The sequence below is a fragment of the Lissotriton helveticus genome, chromosome 8, assembly GCF_964261635.1.
Source record: "Lissotriton helveticus chromosome 8, aLisHel1.1, whole genome shotgun sequence".
Taxonomy (NCBI): Eukaryota; Metazoa; Chordata; class Amphibia; order Caudata; family Salamandridae; genus Lissotriton; species Lissotriton helveticus.
The window spans coordinates 414,250,622-414,268,276 of NC_136069.1; the positions used below are offsets into that span (position 1 = coordinate 414,250,622).

Sequence of the window (17,655 nt, forward strand, 5' to 3'; positions counted from 1 at the left end):
CCCCATCACCTTAATTATTTTATTTTATCTATGACCTCCACTATCACTCTTACTCCGCTTTACATCTTATTACTCCCTGTCACTCTTTTCCATCTCAATTCTCTCCTATCCATATTCTTCACACTCAGTGAACTAACTTCTATTTTTATCCTATTTATTAATCATTTCTACCTATCATATATCTATCGCATTTTATCTATATTGTCTTATACCTATGTTGCTCTCATTTTGTTATCTTGTTAGATTTGCTATTGTACTGTGACGCCTCCTAATTCTTTTCATTGCTATTAGGAATGTTCATTGTGTTATTTATTATTATTTTTTACGTCATTGTGTATAACTTCTATTTTTATCCGATTTATTAATCTACACTACCTATCATATTCTATCACATCTATATTGTTTTATACTTATCTTGCTCTCATTTTGATATCATGCCAGATATGCTATTTTATTGTGACGCTGAGTTTAAAAATTGTCATTTTCTCTGTGCTTGATTTTAAAAAGCATTGAACATATCAGCACTGAATCGCTGACTCTCACGCGCTAAAGCAGCAAAGTGATTTTGAAAACTGTCATTTCTTTTTTTCTCTCTGTGTTTGATCTAAAAAGCTTTGATTATACCTGCACTGAAGCGCTGACTCTCACGCGCTAAAGCAGCAAATTGATTTTAAAAAAAACTGCCATCTTCTCTGTGTTTGACCTAAAAGCATTGAGTATACCTGCACTGAAGCGCTGACTTCTCACGCGCTAAAGCAGCAGATTGATTTTAAAAACCGTCCTTTTCTCTGTGTTGATCAAAAAAGCATTGAGCTTACCTACACTGAAGCGCCGACTTGTACGCGCTAAAGCGACCCCCCCTGACACAGCGACTTCCAGCGCTGACACAGGGAAAACGCCCACACCGCCAACGCGGGCCCAAGACGGAACCACACCCACTGCGAGGCCACGCCCATAACACTCACTACAAATGTGCCGGCCATACCAGCGCAGCGGACGAGCGCAGCGGGAGCGCCGGTTGCGCGCCGAAGGCGCGCCTAAGGCAAGCCCGTCTGCGCCCGTCTGCGCACGACCGGGCCTAGGGCCAGAACCCCTGTCGGATAAAAATGCCCCTAAGATAACCTACTCACGTCGCGACCTCCTAAGTCTCAGACCCACCATCGCCTCCTCTTGTGAGTTTGTTCACGATCTAGAGGGACCATTTATCAGCTGCACTTACTGCCACCCAGTCCTACTCAAACTCCCTATCCAACCCTACAAACCCTCAGCCCTCAAACTTGCATCTCTGAACTGTCGTTCTCTCCCTAAACATGCGACGCTTATTAACTATCTTATAGAAGACCATGAGATCGACGTTCTATTTCTGACGGAAACGTGGCTTTCCCCACACTCGGCATCAGACATGGTTCTAGCTACCCCTCCGGGCTTCCTCATTCAGTCCCTACCTCGCCCTTTAGGCAGAGGTGGTGGGGTCGCCATTATTCACCGGGACTATCTCCCCTGCAAATACAACGACGCGCAGGTTCCCGACTCTGAAAGCCTACAGTTCACAATTTATTTAGACCCGACTAACTCTCTCACAGGCATCCTACTGTACCGCCCCCCCGGTCACCCTGGTTCTTTTTCTAGCGCCCTCCTGGACACGGTAGCAACACAAGCCCACTCCATCACCAACTTCATGATACTAGGAGACCTGAACATTCATTTCGATGACCCTTTAGACACTGGGGCAGCCGACTTGATCACAGATCTAGCGGCTCTCGACCTCCACCTCCTAAACTCCGGAGCTACACACAACAAAGGTCACTTGCTGGACCCGGTGTTTACAAGCACCCCCACCATGCAATTCAATGAGTCCCTCCCCCTCCCCTGGACGGACCACTTTTTAGTCTCTTTCCAACTATTAGGACCTTTCAGGAAATCTCAAAAACCTCCCACTTACACCAGGGACAGGGCCTGGTCCAAGCTCCCCACCGAAGACTGGGCCAGGACCCTAGAGTCAACTACCCCTGCCCATGCAGAAGACCCGGCTATCGCCGATAGTAAATTCAGAGAATGGATTACTACCTCCCTGGATTCAGTACTCCCATTTAGAACCCGGGAGGACAAAAACGGGAAACCAGGTTCCGCCCCGTGGTATACCCCGGAACTCCGATTACTACGTAAAAAATGCAAGAAAGCCGAACGGCTATGGAGGAAAGACTGGCAGCACGCCAGCAAGGAAGCCTACCAGAACTCAGTTAGATTTTACAAAGCCTCCATTAAGCTCTCTAAAGCCTCCCACTACGACACTCGGATAAGAGAATCTACCAACTTAGCTAGGGAATCCTTCCTAATCGTAAAAGAGCTACTGAAAGTACCAACCACTCCTTCCTCCAACGCCCCCCCTGTTGACCGAAGCAACGAATTAGCCACCTATTTTAATGACAAAATTGCCCGAATCTTAACATCCCTCCCCCCCCCCTGTCCCTCTAGTCACACGGACAATGAATCACCCTCCAGCCAAGCAGGAAGCAGCATGCACCCCCAACTAGCCACATTTAGGGCAGTAACCTGCAACGAGGTAGATGCAACCTTGGCCAAAATGAAAAGCGGATCACCTCTGGATCCAGCACCAATTAGATTCCTCAAAACCGTAGCCCCTGTCATAGTTCCCACGATCACAGAGCTTATTAACAGCTCGCTTGCACAAGGATCTGTCCCAGATAGCTGGAAGAGCGCAGTCGTGAAAGCACTCCTTAAAAAACCCCAGCTAGACCCAGCAGACATGGCAAACTACCGGCCAATCTCACTCCTCCCTGGCATCAGCAAGGTAGCCGAGAAATTGGTCAACGGACAATTGTCTCAGTATCTCGAGGCAAATAACATCTTACGGCAATCCCAAACTGGGTTTCGCCCGGGTCATGGCACTGATACCGCCCTTCTGGCCGTTATCGAGGAGGCAAGGCGCATTTTGGATTCAGGAGGGTCAGTGGCAGTGATCCTCCTGGATCTTAGTGCAGCCTTCGACACAGTCAACCATCGTGTCCTCCTCCAACGGCTGGCGGCAGCAGGGCTCACCGGGATAGCGCTCAGGTGGATAGAGTCCTTCCTTGCCGGGCGCACGTTCCAGGTATGGGACAGCAATCACCACTCGTCCATCCTCCCCCTCACGAGCGGGGTCCCCCAGGGATCATCTCTAAGCCCTACGCTTTTTAATGCTTATATGGCCCCCCTTGAAGACGTGGTGACACCCTTCGGCATCAAAATTGTGAGTTACGTGGATGACACACAGCTGGTCGTCTCCCTATCCCAACTAGACGACCACCCAGACAATTTGGCAAATTGCCTTACGAAAACCTATGGCTGGATGTGTGAATCTTCACTCAAATTAAACGGGTCGAAGACCGAAGTGATGATCATGGGAAAGCAATGGGTGACCATCCCCCCATCAGCCTGGCCAGACGTGTTCGGGGAAATTCCCACCCCGAAAAAAGAAATCAAGACCCTAGGAGTCTGGCTAGAACCCGAGCTATCAATGAAAACACAAGCGGCCAAAACTGCAGGAACCTGTTTTGGGCTTATGCGCACCACCCGCAAGATTCTTCCCCTACTCCCGCCCACCTCCAGAAAACTCCTAGTCCAAGGACTAATACTGTCACGGCTGGACTACAGTAACATGGTTTACCTGGGTGCCCCTGAGGCCACCTTGGCTAAAATACAACGAACACAGAACGCTGCAGCCCGACTACTCATGAACCTTCCCTCCAGAGTGTCAGCTAAACCCGCCATCAAAGCCCTGCACTGGCTCCCGGTGCGTCGAAGGGTGGAATTCAAAGCCATGTGCACGGCCTACAAACTGATTAATGGAGCTGGCCATCCGATTCTCAGCGACCTGGTAACTCCTTATATAGCTCCCAGATCCCTGCGGTCCGAGAATGATCATCTAGCCAACATCCCCAAATTCAAAAAGACACGCACTGGAGGTCGACGCTTCTCTGTGAAAGCTTCCACCGGATGGAACTCACTCCCCCGTACCCTCAGACTGGAACCCAGCTATCTTATTTTTAGAAAAAAATTGAAAACACTTCTATTTCCGGAATAACGTCCCCCCTTTCTCTTCTTTTCTTCTTTTTTCTCCTCCATCTCATCTGGATATCAAAATCATTACAGCGCGGGGATGCCTTCGGGTCACCAGGCGCTCTACAAGTCGTTAAAATAAATAAATAAATAAATAATTCTATCGCGTCACCTAGTGCTGCTTTGTTATGATTCCAGAATATCATATTGTGTTCTAAATATCTCCTACAAAAATCGCCCCATTGGAGGTAATAATAGAAAACTGACATCCAATGGGAAGATATGTTTGTAAACAACGTTGAAGACAATTAGGGCCTGATTTTAAGTGCCTTTTGTCAGATGCAATAATTGTCTCAAGTGATAAAATCTAACACCAAGAAGTCTAAAATGTATTGGATGTGAGAATTACCACCTATTCTGATTTTTTGGGAAAGTAAAATGCACGTTTTGGTGATTACCACACCAACATACGCATTTTCCAGTAAATACCAGGCCTTTTTCCCCTGTTCAATTCTGGCAGGTTTGACTAGCTGAAATTTACCAGAGGGGGCACGTTTTATTCCACCCAAAAATTACCAGATGTGATCAATGGGTGTCGGCACAAGGTTTGCAATTTAACGGGCCACTATATTTATGTCAGATAATAGGTCAGTGTACAATATTCAGACATGCAATTGCTTCTCAGGACATCCAGGCTCGCATAAATATTACTTTTTTTGGATGCTATCCATTGTAGGCTAGTGATAGCTGCCTTGGAACTTATGCATCCAACAAGGGTGGATCAACGTAAGGCAAAAGATGTGTTAAACATTACAATGTAGAAGGCCTAGAGCTGGCTCAGATATGGAGCCTAATCTCAGTAGGCCCGGTAGCCAGGTCTGCTGGCCTAGTGGGCCAATGGGTTTCCTGTGTTCGACCTCATGGTCACAGGTTTTAATCCCGGTGAGTCCACTCAGGCTTTCACCCTTCTGATGCTAATAAAATGAGTACCATTGAATTGGTAAACAATAAACATCTGTTATTTAGTTCAAAGATAGTAGTAGGTAATGGTCTATAGCTTAGTCGAATGGCTGTAAATCACTAAGACAACCCAAACCGATATCTAGTAGCTATGGCCTAAACATAACATACATAAGACATCAAAATGTGAATCATTTTTAAATTAATTATTTGAAATTGTAGAAAATGTAATATAATAATATTGCTAAACAATTTTGTCTGATATTATTTTTCCTTTTATTCAAGCAAATATGCAAAACTCAAACACAGTACAAACTAAAACTTAGACACAAATGCTGATGGTAAGGCGGTAGTGAGACTACGCGCGTTTCGGCGAGATCGCCTTCACCAGGTCCCCGTCTTAACGTACTGTAATTTTATGAGAAATCCTATTACACGAAGGAATTAATTCAAAACCGAGAAGACAAGCAGAAATGCTTCGTGTTCCAATCATGCAGGACAAAGATACTGAAAAGCTCCACCAATATGAAGATAGAAAGGGAGGCAACTATTTATGCAGCACGATATTGCTTCAAGAGGATGCCCGACTTTTGAGGTCCTGATAAAGGACTTTCCTGAGCAAAAAACGTGAGCCCAGAGACGAACAGTTTCTCATGTGGAGGGTGTCGCGCACACCGGATACAGAAAATTGCGCGTTTGTTTCTAAGGGCAAAAAAATCTATGGGTCCATCTATACAACGTAGCTAGACCATTACCTACTACAATTTTTACCCTATGTACAGCTAGTCTATTAATTATATAGGGGTCCCCTGTTTTTCAAAAAAATTGAGCTCAAAGATACCCTTGGGTGAACATGTGCTTGACACATTATGTTATTTTAGGCAACATTGCCTTTCATGAAGGAGTATCCCATAATAGATTGAGTAAAGTACTAACTGTTTGAATAAAAACAATTTTTATACTGTGCGGAAGGGAGTTCTTGGATATAAGATCCTCCCAGCAGGTTAGTTTGCATGAACACTGCCCAATTAAAACTTTGATGCTTAAAGTACTATTTTAGTATCTCAGTACTATATTGATGTGTTTTATGACAGCTGCAACCACTCGTCATTTAAGCTCAATTTTATGCAATGTTCACATCCTCTTTAATGTTCTTGCTGTTTCAGTGATCTGCAAAATGCTGCTGCAGGCTCTGTTGCTGCTGCCTTTGCCTCACTTGCACTGTGTCCAACAGAATTGGTGAAGTGCCGTTTACAAGCAATGCATGAAATGCAAATGTCTGGAAAGGTAGTAACAGGACAAAAGTAAGTATAGTTTTCTCTATGCATGTACAACTATCTGGTAAAATTGTGGCACCATATTTTAGAATTTATGCCATTTCCTGATAGCACCTTGAATGTCAAGTGAGCACATATGATTGATCACTGACTCACTCAAACATCATAAACTGAGGAGGCATTGGAATACTCAATGACATAGTTGTATGCAAGGTTTAATATAGGATTAACTAAATATTTAATTGAACTGACTCAGTTTTCCCAAACATCAGTGTTGTAAGCCAGGTGTCTTCATTTCCTTTTAACTTTGAAAGCTTTAGTGATGTAATTTAAAAAGACATCATATAAACATAACATAGTATAATAAATAAATAATCTTCCGAGATATCAATGAAAGTGTTGATAAAGGAGAGAAATGGGAATAGTGATTGATGAATTAGGATATGCAATAATACGAGCAAGCAAAGTACAAAATCATCAATACATGTTTTAAAAGGGGTCTTAACTTAGAAAAGATTAGAGAGAGGAAGAAAGAGGGAGGCGAAAGGGAGAAATAATAGGCAAATTAAAGACATAGGGGCTCATTATGATATCAGGCGGAATAACTTCAACTCTGTCATAGGGCCGACCAAAACCCGGTCAGCGGTTCCGACGCCCCATTAGGATGCGACTGAACACTGTTCGGTCGCATTACTATATTTCACTATGAGAGCATGCATTATGGCCATAAACAGGCTGTAATGCATGCTCCCATAGTGAAATGGGAAGTGCGGTTCATCCCTGCTCCCCTTGACAGGCAACTCAAGGTGCCTGCCACAAGGTACAGGGATCAATGGTCCCCCTCGGCCTCCAACCGAATGCTGTGCACCAAAGGGGCTCCCCTAACACGCTTTTGGTCATGGTTTCCATGTCGGACAGAGCAGCATGGAAACCATTTTGGCAACCGTGATCGTAATCTCAAGGACGGAAAGAGCTTCCCTTGAGTTTACAGACCGGATTCCAACTGGGAGATGAGCCAGAATGACACAGCTTGTTTCCTTCCCGACCGCCTCCATCATAATGACTGCCTCATTGCGAAGCGGCCCTAAAGGCTCCGGCCAAAGTTCGGAGCCTTTACGGGCCGTATCGTTATTGGCCCCATAGTAATATTCAAACACATTTGCAGAATAAAGTCATTAAAAATGTGTTAAACAACATTATCTGTATATTGAATCTTAAACATAAATGCATACATAATAACAGTGAACATAGACTTTCAGGAGGTTCAAAATTATTTAAATGGACTTGTTTAAACTTATCTTTAAATAGCTAATTACATCGGTGTCACAAAAGGTTTATCTAACCCATGATTAAAATAGACACCAATCCTCATGCCTTATAATTAACATTGGAAGCATTCTTCCAATTCAGAGTTATTTTGTTGAAATACAGTAGCAAGTAAGAATTCAGCTAGGTTTGTGTTAATGGAGGAAACTACCCAGTACTCAGGAATATGTTAGCAAGTTTAAATGGAACATCAATCTTAAGATTGGCATTGGCATCCAATATGGCATTGATTTGTTTGCATACCTGTCGCCAATAATCATAAATATGTGAATACGCAAAGAGTGCATTTAAAAAATCACTTTGAGCACAGGTACAAGACTAGCAGTTATTATTTTCATTACTAGAAACATTTGTTATATATGTGGTGGTTAACAATGCTCTTCTATGAATAGAAAACAGAGCCTGAGTTCTATTAGCAGCACAAATAAGATTTTCATAACTCTATAGATCAACACACATTGAGATCTTTTTCCCTAAGAAGTAACATTTGTGACTTAGGCACAGTAATGTCTTTGCTCTTCAAGTATCAATATAAAAATTAGGCTTTAGGTTTAAGGAGTAGTATGCAGCTAATATTATTCTCTATCATATTAGAAATATGTTTAACAGGGATACTAAAATGAATGCCAGATATAGTTTCCACTAAACATTCATGATCCGTCTTAAAGGATATAGGAAAATTTAGTTTAGATTGAAAATCAGAAAAGAAAATAAAGTAATGCTTTTAAATAATACGATTAACCCAAGTTATTCCTTTAGTTGCAAAAACTGATTTTTATATCAAGTTGAATATGTTTATTGTACAAATAGAAGAATTTGAATATTGTCTCAATTTTCAATTTCTGAGAATAAAAATTGGGTGTAAGAGTTTTCATGTGTTTTTAGAAATTGGGTGTGAAATCTGAAATGGTCTTTTGGAAAAATAAAAATAAATCTTTAAAAGAGAAAGGGTCAATAAATGACCTTTCAATATCAACCAACAATGGGAAATATCAGTTGTCTTCTTTTAATAGCCAATATGATGATTGTTGCAAACAAACAAAGCTTTATGATATAAAAAAAATAGGAAAATTGATGCCACATCGTGTTAATATGCTGTATTAAAAGCAATAACAATCTTGATGTTTTTGTTACATAAAAATGAGGAAAAAGGAAAATCAATCTTTTTGAAAAAAAGAAGTGGGTATATTATCTGGGATCTTAGAGATGGAATATATGACTATAGGGGATATTATCATTTTAATTGAATGTAAGTGAACCCACCATTACTGAAATGGACGCTTTCATCTAGAGATCAATGTCTCAAATTTATGTACCAACTCAGTCATATTAATTTTAACTGTGTCCCTAATTGAATTAGGAAACCATATCCATAAATATTTTTATTTATCTGAGTTAGTTTATCTAAAAACCAGACCAAACATGCATTTGTTTTGTGCAGAATATATTTTATGGGAGAATTTCAGATTTTTACCGGTTGCGTTTAGAGCCTAATTTAGTAAAGAAGAAGTAACGTCTGCAGAGAAAGCTGGCAAAGATGTCTCTATGTGGGAAGGAGAATGTCACCCACATAAACCAATAGTTTCAAATATTCATCACTGTAGGCGAAACCTGATATGTATGACTTGTTTGATTCAAGACAAAAAGTGTTCTATTGCTAAAAAAAAGCAATGGTTATTTTGTGTATCTTTGTTGTGCACCTTGGGAGAATGAACAAATAATTCAAATAGATTCCATTAACAAAAACAGATGATTTGTGGTAATTATACAATGTAGATATCACTTTAATAATTGTAGGGCTAAATCCATGCCACACCAGTGTCATAAATATGAATGCCCCCTGCATTCTATCAAAAGCCTTCTTGGCATCTAAAGATATGGCCACTGATTTAGGATTATATTATTTCTTGATCACATAAAAAGGACCTAGTATTATCTAAGGACAGTCTACCTTTTATGAAACCAGACTGCTCATGTTGTGTTACTATACATAGTAAAGAATTTGCTCGTAATGTCCATAACTTGGCCCAACAAAATTTTTTTTTTTGCACCTTTGTTCTTTCTCAAACCTGTACTTTTGCCCCCACAATTGGCACACTTCTGACCTACATATAAGTCCCTTTTAAAAGGCACCACTGGTACCAAAGGGCCTTGTGGCCAGAGAGGGTTACTTAGGGCTGCAGCATGTATGTGCCACCCTAAATGACGCCACACCAAACACATACTCACTGCCATTGCATGCTATATGTTTTGGTGCAGCTAAACTAAAAGAGACAAAATGGCACACTGGGTGCCATCCCTACACACCACTGTCTGTGGCATAGGTAAGTCTCCGCTCTGGCAGACCTTACAGCCCAAGCCAGGGTGCACTATACCACAGGTGAGGGCATAGCTGCATGATCAATATGCCCCTTCAGTGTCTGAGTCAATTCTTGAACACTGTGCAGTGAAGCCATTTTGAGTACATCAGCCGGGTTTGTGTCAACACGAACTCCACAGCACCATGATGGCTTTACTGAAGACTGAGAAGTTTGGTACCAAACTTCTCAGCATAATAAACCCACACTGATGCCAGTGTTGAATATGTATTATAAAATACGCTCAGAAAGAATCTTAGCGATGTCCCCTGCAACAACATCAAGCGTTTAGTGTATTGGCTGACAGGTCTCTGCCAGCCATCCAGCACCAGACAGGTTACTGACTTCATTTGGTGAGAGCCTATGTGCTCCTGGAGGTCAGAAACAAAGCCTGCTCTGGGTAGAGTTACTTCACTCTTCCCACTTGCAGGAACAGCAGCACTTGGCAGTAAGCCTCAAAGGTTCTTACCTTGTGTTATGCTGATTTTGGCAGCAGCTCCAACTAGTAGAGATGCCTGCCCCCTATTTTTAGCTCCGATTTTTCGTGACAGGACAGGCACGAAAATTAGGAAACAGCTTAGGAGTGTCCACCTTGGCTTGGCACACCTCAGGGTGGCCAGGAACTGAGGTTAACCCCTCTTTTCAGAATTCCCTATATTGCTTTAGAGAATGAAGATCAATAGGAAGAGGGATGTGCCCCTCTTCCCAAAGGTAGGGGCCACCTAAAGGGTGTAGTCACCCTAGGGGACAATATCCATTGTCTAATGCCTTCCAACCTCAGTAACACACTCAAAATTACTATTTAAGGGCTCCCCTGAACCATGTTCCTCAGATTCGATGACCTACAAAGAAAGAGCAAAGAGCTGTGCAGTAGCGGCAAAGAAGACAACAACAAGATGACAACTGACTCAGCCCCAGCCCTACCGGCATGACTACTCCTCCAGCAACCCTCTCAAGGAAACCGACATGTCCCATGGCCAGCAACTCTTGAGAAACTCCAGAGACCTGAGCTTCCTTCAATAAAGACTTTCCGGTAGACACCAGAATTGTCCAGCAAAAGCAACCTCCAACAGGGACTACCGTGTCTTCCAGAATTCCGAGTCCTTGCCACTCTGCACCCGAAGCCCACGGCCCGAGTCCAAGTAGCCAAACTATCCAGCGAGGTCCCCCTGACGATCCTGACCTCGAATCCAACATTGGTCGACCTCTCCTGAAGTTCTCCTCGATGCCTGCAGCCCCATCTTGAAGGGTCCGCCTGACTGGATCTTGTGAAAGAAACCCGACGCTGAAAGACACCCCTGCACCCGCAACCTTCAGACCCTGGGATGCCAACCGACCAGTGGTGGCTCCTCCATAGGGGCGTTTGGGCGTCACCCCACTGCTTTCTCGCAGTGCGAGAAGCAGAAACATAAAATGGTTAAAACTACCATTTTATGTTTCTGCTTCTCGCTCTGCGAGAAAGCAGAAGTGCCTGGTTGGGGGCGGGAGGGTGGGTGGTCGTGCTCAAGGTGATGGGGGGAGTGGCTAGCCCACTGTTGTGGGTACTGACTGTTTCGTCGGCCCTTGGAGCCGACCAAACAGTCAGTACCCACAATAGTGGGTAAGCCACTCCCTCCCTGCCCTCGAGTACAACCGCCCACTCTTCCTTTTTCTCTATGCAGAGAAAATGGCGCGGCTGGGGTGCTCTCCCCTGCGCCTCACCAATGATTGGCGTAGGGGAGGGAGGCTGCCTTTCCAGACGACGAGGAGAGCTGGCGGAATTGGCACGGGTCTGAGTTCATACCCATCCAGAGGCTAAGTAAGTTTAATTTTATATTTTTATTTAATTAAACCCCTCCCACCTCCCCCTGTTACCCACGACGACTGAATTATTGGGCACACAGGCTTGATTTTCTAAAGTTACGCACAGGTATCTATGGGGTACAAAAAAAGGGCGTGGATTTACCATTTTAAAACCCTGCGGGTGCACCCAGCGCTAAACTAGGGGGTGTCCTGTGCACACACTGTTGAACGAGGGCCGGGACCCCTTTCCCTCTAATTCCGAGGAATACGGAATTCCTGAATTTTAAACAATAGAGGCCTGAATTTTCCGGCACACTTGTAATCAGACTCCATAAATTCGGAGGTAATATAGCGCCTCTTAAATATGATATCACCCCCGGATTTAGAGCTGAACTCAAAAGGAGTGTAGTGTACAATGTGCTAATCTGCACGGACACTCACTCCATCACCGTCCTTCGGTCTACAAATTTACATGGCTCCATCAACGAAGCCCTGATTGCAGCGCTGCCAGCCTCCTAATTTACACGCCCAATGGCGCCACGGATGGAATAACCTTTGCAAAATCATTTATTTAGAAGATGTTTTCATTGTAGAACAAGATAAAAACACTACCCTTAATGTACAAGGGCCGCTTGGTGGCCTGTTCTTTCAGGCAGTGAAGGTTACATTGAGTTAGAAAAAACAAGTTATATTACAATTCTCACTATATAAATCGGCAATCCAAGTTATTTGGATTGTTGATTTATATAGCAAGAATTGTAAGATCACTTGTTTATTCCGCTTACTCCTCGTCATTATCGTATTATTTTGGGTTGTTTACGGATGAACTTTCCACTCTTGGAGCATTCACAAAATCCTTCTCTTCACCCGCGTAGCTGGGGGATGCGGGGGGGGGGGCGGTCCGCCCCAGGCGGCACCATTTTTGAGGCGGTAGTGGCCGCGCGGGCCGGCACTGTCTAGAGGCCCGTGCGGCCGCCTAGAAGTTCTGTGACTTGACCAGACCGGGTGACCTGCTTCAGTTCCTGCTTCTGTAGCTGCAGGCTGCAGGCTGCCGCTGCATGCACAGTGCACACAAATGCGGGACTTTCAATTACATTGCCTAAAGTAAGTCCCGTGCGTCTGTGCGTCTGTTCCTGCCTGCTGCAGTTACTGCAGGTCAGGAGTGCAGGCTGCACTGCAGTGCAACGCGGCCTAAGTCCCGCCCGCCGCTTTAGTGACGTCACGTCCAGTCCCTCGCTCCGACCGTTGTTTAGGTCTCGCCTGTCAATGCGCTCGCACATTGAGCTTGCGAGAATATAGGGGCTTATCCAGAGTTTAACCAGCAAGCGCATTGACCTAAAAGCGCATGCACATCTGCCAAGCCATCTGCCGCCAGCAGCTTCACTTGGGATCCGCTCCGCCCCCTGCTGCACACATCACAGCCATCAGCCTCCCTCTCACGGGCAGCTTGGCCTCAGGCATTCACCCCAGCGCGACTTCTCCTACCCCCTAATTACATCCCTGCTGTTTACTTCTTTCACGGCCGCGAGGCCGTGCTTCAAAGGGATCCGCCCCCTGCTTTAATTACATTAGCTTAGTTTTGGTGATTTTGGTTAATAAAATCTTGTTCTTTCACGGATTCCATACACATCCTTCAAGATTACAGCGAACGTTTCCCAGAGCCCTAAACAGAACGAATCGAGACTGCCACTTTTTCACAACTTTGAGGAATGTGCTAATGTTGCTGGCATAGCTGACATAATCACACTTATAGTGCCATTGCGCCCTTCCTTCATGTAGTCTTCTATTTCCCTTTAGCTCCGGATTAACTATGCAGACCATGTCAATGACTACACCAGAATCTATTCTGCTTTTCATATACTAAATATATCGGTATATAGAATGATGTTAAATCTACTGATTGAAAAAATGCATAAATATTTCTCTGTGCTAAAGCATCCCGTTAAGTTGAAACTGTTCTCTTTCTGCAAAAATCTCACTCTATCTTTCTGGTCTATCTCTGTCTCTGCTCTCGTCCCCCTGTTCGCCTCCCTGTCGTCTGTCCTCTGTCTGCATCTCCCGCTCTCTCCCTGCTGCCCTCTGTCCTTGCAATTCTCCATCCCTCTCGCTGCCCCTGCTGCTGTTTCCCTTTCTCTGCATCTCGCCTGCTCTCTGGCTGTCTCCAGTGACATGACCCGGTCTCCCTCTCTCTGCCACACTTAGGCTGCTCTCTGACTGTCTTCAGTGACCTCTCTCTGTCGCTGCTCGCCCCTCTCTCAGCCACCCTCTGTCTGTCTAGGCTGCTCTCTGACTGTCTCCAGTGGCCTCTGTCTGTCTCTGGTCACCCCTCCTCACCATCACACACCCTCACAACCACTCACCCTCACACCCTCACCCTCACCCACCCTCACACCCCCTCACCCTCACACCCCCTCACCCTCGCACCCTCACTCACCCTCACCCCCTCACCCCCTCATCCTCACACACCCTCACTCACCCTCACACCCTCACCCCCTCACAACCCTCTCACCCTCACTCACCCTCACCCCCCTCAGCCTCACACACCCTTACCCTCACCCCCTCACCCTGACACACCCTGTCACCCTCACACCCTCACCCTCACACCCCCTCACCCTCACACCCCCTCACTCACCCTCACACCCCCTCACTCACCCTCACACCCCCTCACACACCCACTCACCCTCGCACACCCTTACCCTCACCCCCTCACACACCCTCAGTCACCCTCACACTCACACTTCCTCACCATCACACACCCTCACATCCTCTCACCCTCATACCCCCTCACCCTCACACCCTCACTCATACTCACACCTTCATCCTCACACACCCTCACTCACCCTCACCCCCCTCACAACCCTCTCACCCTCACTCACCCTCACACACCCTCACCCCCCTCGTCCTCCCCACCCTCACACACCCTTACCCTCACCCCCTCACCCTCACACACCCTAACCCTCACCCCCTAACCCTCACCCCCTCACACCCCCTCACCCTCACACCCCCTCACACCCCCTCACCCCCTCACTCACCCTCACCCTCACACCGTCACACTCACAGCCCCTCACCCTCACACCCCCTCACCCTCACACCCCCTCACCCTCACACCCTCACCCTCACACCCTCACCCACCCTCACTCACCCTCACGACCCTCTCACCCTCACACACCCTCACCCTCACCCTCACACCCCCTAACCCTCACACACCCTCACTCACCCTCACCAGCATAGCATAACAAAACCTAGCATAGCATAGCAAAACATAGCATAGCATAACAAACCAAAGCATAGGATAGCAAAACAAAACCTAGCATAACAAAACAAGAAATAGCATAGCAAAACACAACATAGCATAGCATAACAAAACACAACAAAACATAGCATAACAAAACATAACAAAGCATAGCAAAACAAAACATAGCATAACAATACACAACAAAACAAATCATAAGATCAAACATAGCATAACAAAACAAAGCATTGCATAACAAAACATAGCAAAACACAAAGCATAATATAACATAACACAGCATACATAACAAAACATAGCATAACAAAGCATATCAAAACATAACATAACTTAGCATAACAAAACACAACAAAACATAGCATAGCATAACAAAACACAACATAGCATAGCATAACAAAACAAAGCTTAGCATAGCATAACAAAACATAGCATAACATAGCATAGCATAACAAAACATATCATAACAAAACATAGCATAGCAAAACAAAGCAGAGCATAATAAAACACAACAAAACATTGCATAGCATAACAAAACATAGCATAGCATAACAAAGCATAGCATAGCTAAACACAACATAACATAGCATAACAAAACATAGCATAGCATAACAAAACAAAGCATAGGATAGCAAAACTAAACATAGCATAGCATTAAAAACAAAGCATAGGATAGCAAAACAAACCATAGCATGACATTACATAACATAACAAAACATAGCATAACAAAACACAACACATAGCATAACAAAACATAGCAAAACACAACAAAACATAGCATAGCTTAACAAAACACAACATAGCATAGCATAACAAAACAAAGCTTAGCATAACATAACAAAACATAGCATAACATAGCATAGCATAACAAAACATAGCATAACATAGCATAGCAAAACAAAGCATAGCATAATAAAACACAACAAAACATTGCATAGCATAACAAAACATAGCATAGCATAACAAAGCATAGCATAGCAAAACGCAATACCACTCAGTGCCACATAATTATATGCTACATAATTACACTGCACTCAATGCAACATACTCTCCAAATACCACTCAGTGTCACATAATTACAGACCACATAATTACACTCTACTGAATGCAGCACACTCCACACAATACCACTCAGTGCCACATAATTACATGCCACTTAATTACACTGCACTGAATGCAACATACACTCCAAAACCACTCAGTGCCACATAATTACACTCTACTGAATGCAAGACACACTCCACACAATACCACTCAGTGCCACATACTTATGTTACATAATTACACTGCACTCAATGCAACATACACTCCAAACAATACCACTCAGTGCCACATAGTTACACGCCACACAATTACACTCTACTGAATACCTCAAACACTCCACACAATACCACTCAGTGCCACATAATGATATGCTACATAATTACACTGCACTCAATGCAACATACACTCCAAATACCACTCAGTGCCACATAGTTATATGCCACATAATTACACTGCACTCAATGCAACATACACTCCAAATACCACTCAGTGCCACATAATTACACACCACATAATTACACTCGACTGAATGCAACACACTCCACACAATACCACTCAGTGCCACATAATTACAAGCCACACAATTAAACTCTACTGAATACAACATACACTCCTCATAATACCACTCAGTGCCACATAATTACACGCAACATAATTACACTCTACTCAATGCAACATACACTCCAAATACCACTCAGTTCCACATAGTTACACACCACATTATTACACTGCACTCAGTGCAACATACGCTCCAAATACCACTCAGTGCCACATAATTACACGCCACATAATTACACTGCACTCAATGCAACATACACTCCAAATACCACTCAGTGCCACATAATTACACACCACATAATTACACTTGACTGAATGTAACACGCTCCACAAAATACCACTCAGTGCCACATAATTACAAGCCACACAATTAAACTCTACTGAATACAACATACACTCCTCTTAATACCACTCAGTGCCACATAATTACACACAACATAATTACACTCTACTCAATGCAACATACACTCCAAATACCACTCAGTGCCACATAATTACACACAACATAATTACACTCTACTCAATGCAACATACACTCCAAATACCACTCAGTGCCACATAATTACAACCCACATAATTACACAGCACTCAATGCAACATACACTCCAAATCCCACTCAGTGCCACATAATTACAATCCACATAATTACACTGCACTCAATGCAACATACACTCCAAATACCACTCAGTGCCATATAATTGCACGCCACATAATTACACTGCACTCAATGCAACATACACCCCAAATCCCACTTAGTGCCACATAATTACACGCCACATAATTACACTGCACTCAATGCAACATACACTTCAAATACCACTCAGTGCTACAACAAATATTGTGTTACAATAGGTGTCACATTTGCGAAAGATAAAACTATTGGCATTGTAAATAACAAAGCTAATAATTTCGCTATTTTCAAAACAAGCACATCAATAAAAAATGTGTCATTTACAATACCAATAGCTCAAACTTTCCTAATGTGAGACCTATTGCATTGCAAATGCTTGTTTTAAATCCGTCAGTCAGATATTCTGCCTGACCT

General features: G+C 43.9%; 1 protein-coding gene across 1 annotated transcript in view; it reads left to right on the top strand.

Annotated features, from left to right (window-relative positions):
* LOC144772723 (mitochondrial ornithine transporter 1-like) overlaps positions 1–17,655 on the top strand; it is a 184,160-nt gene that overhangs the window by 109,290 nt on the left and 57,215 nt on the right. The window contains exon 4 of the mRNA XM_078657249.1: positions 6,186–6,323. Within this exon, the coding sequence (XP_078513375.1) occupies positions 6,186–6,323 (138 nt within the window). The remainder of the gene's footprint in view (positions 1–6,185; positions 6,324–17,655) is intronic.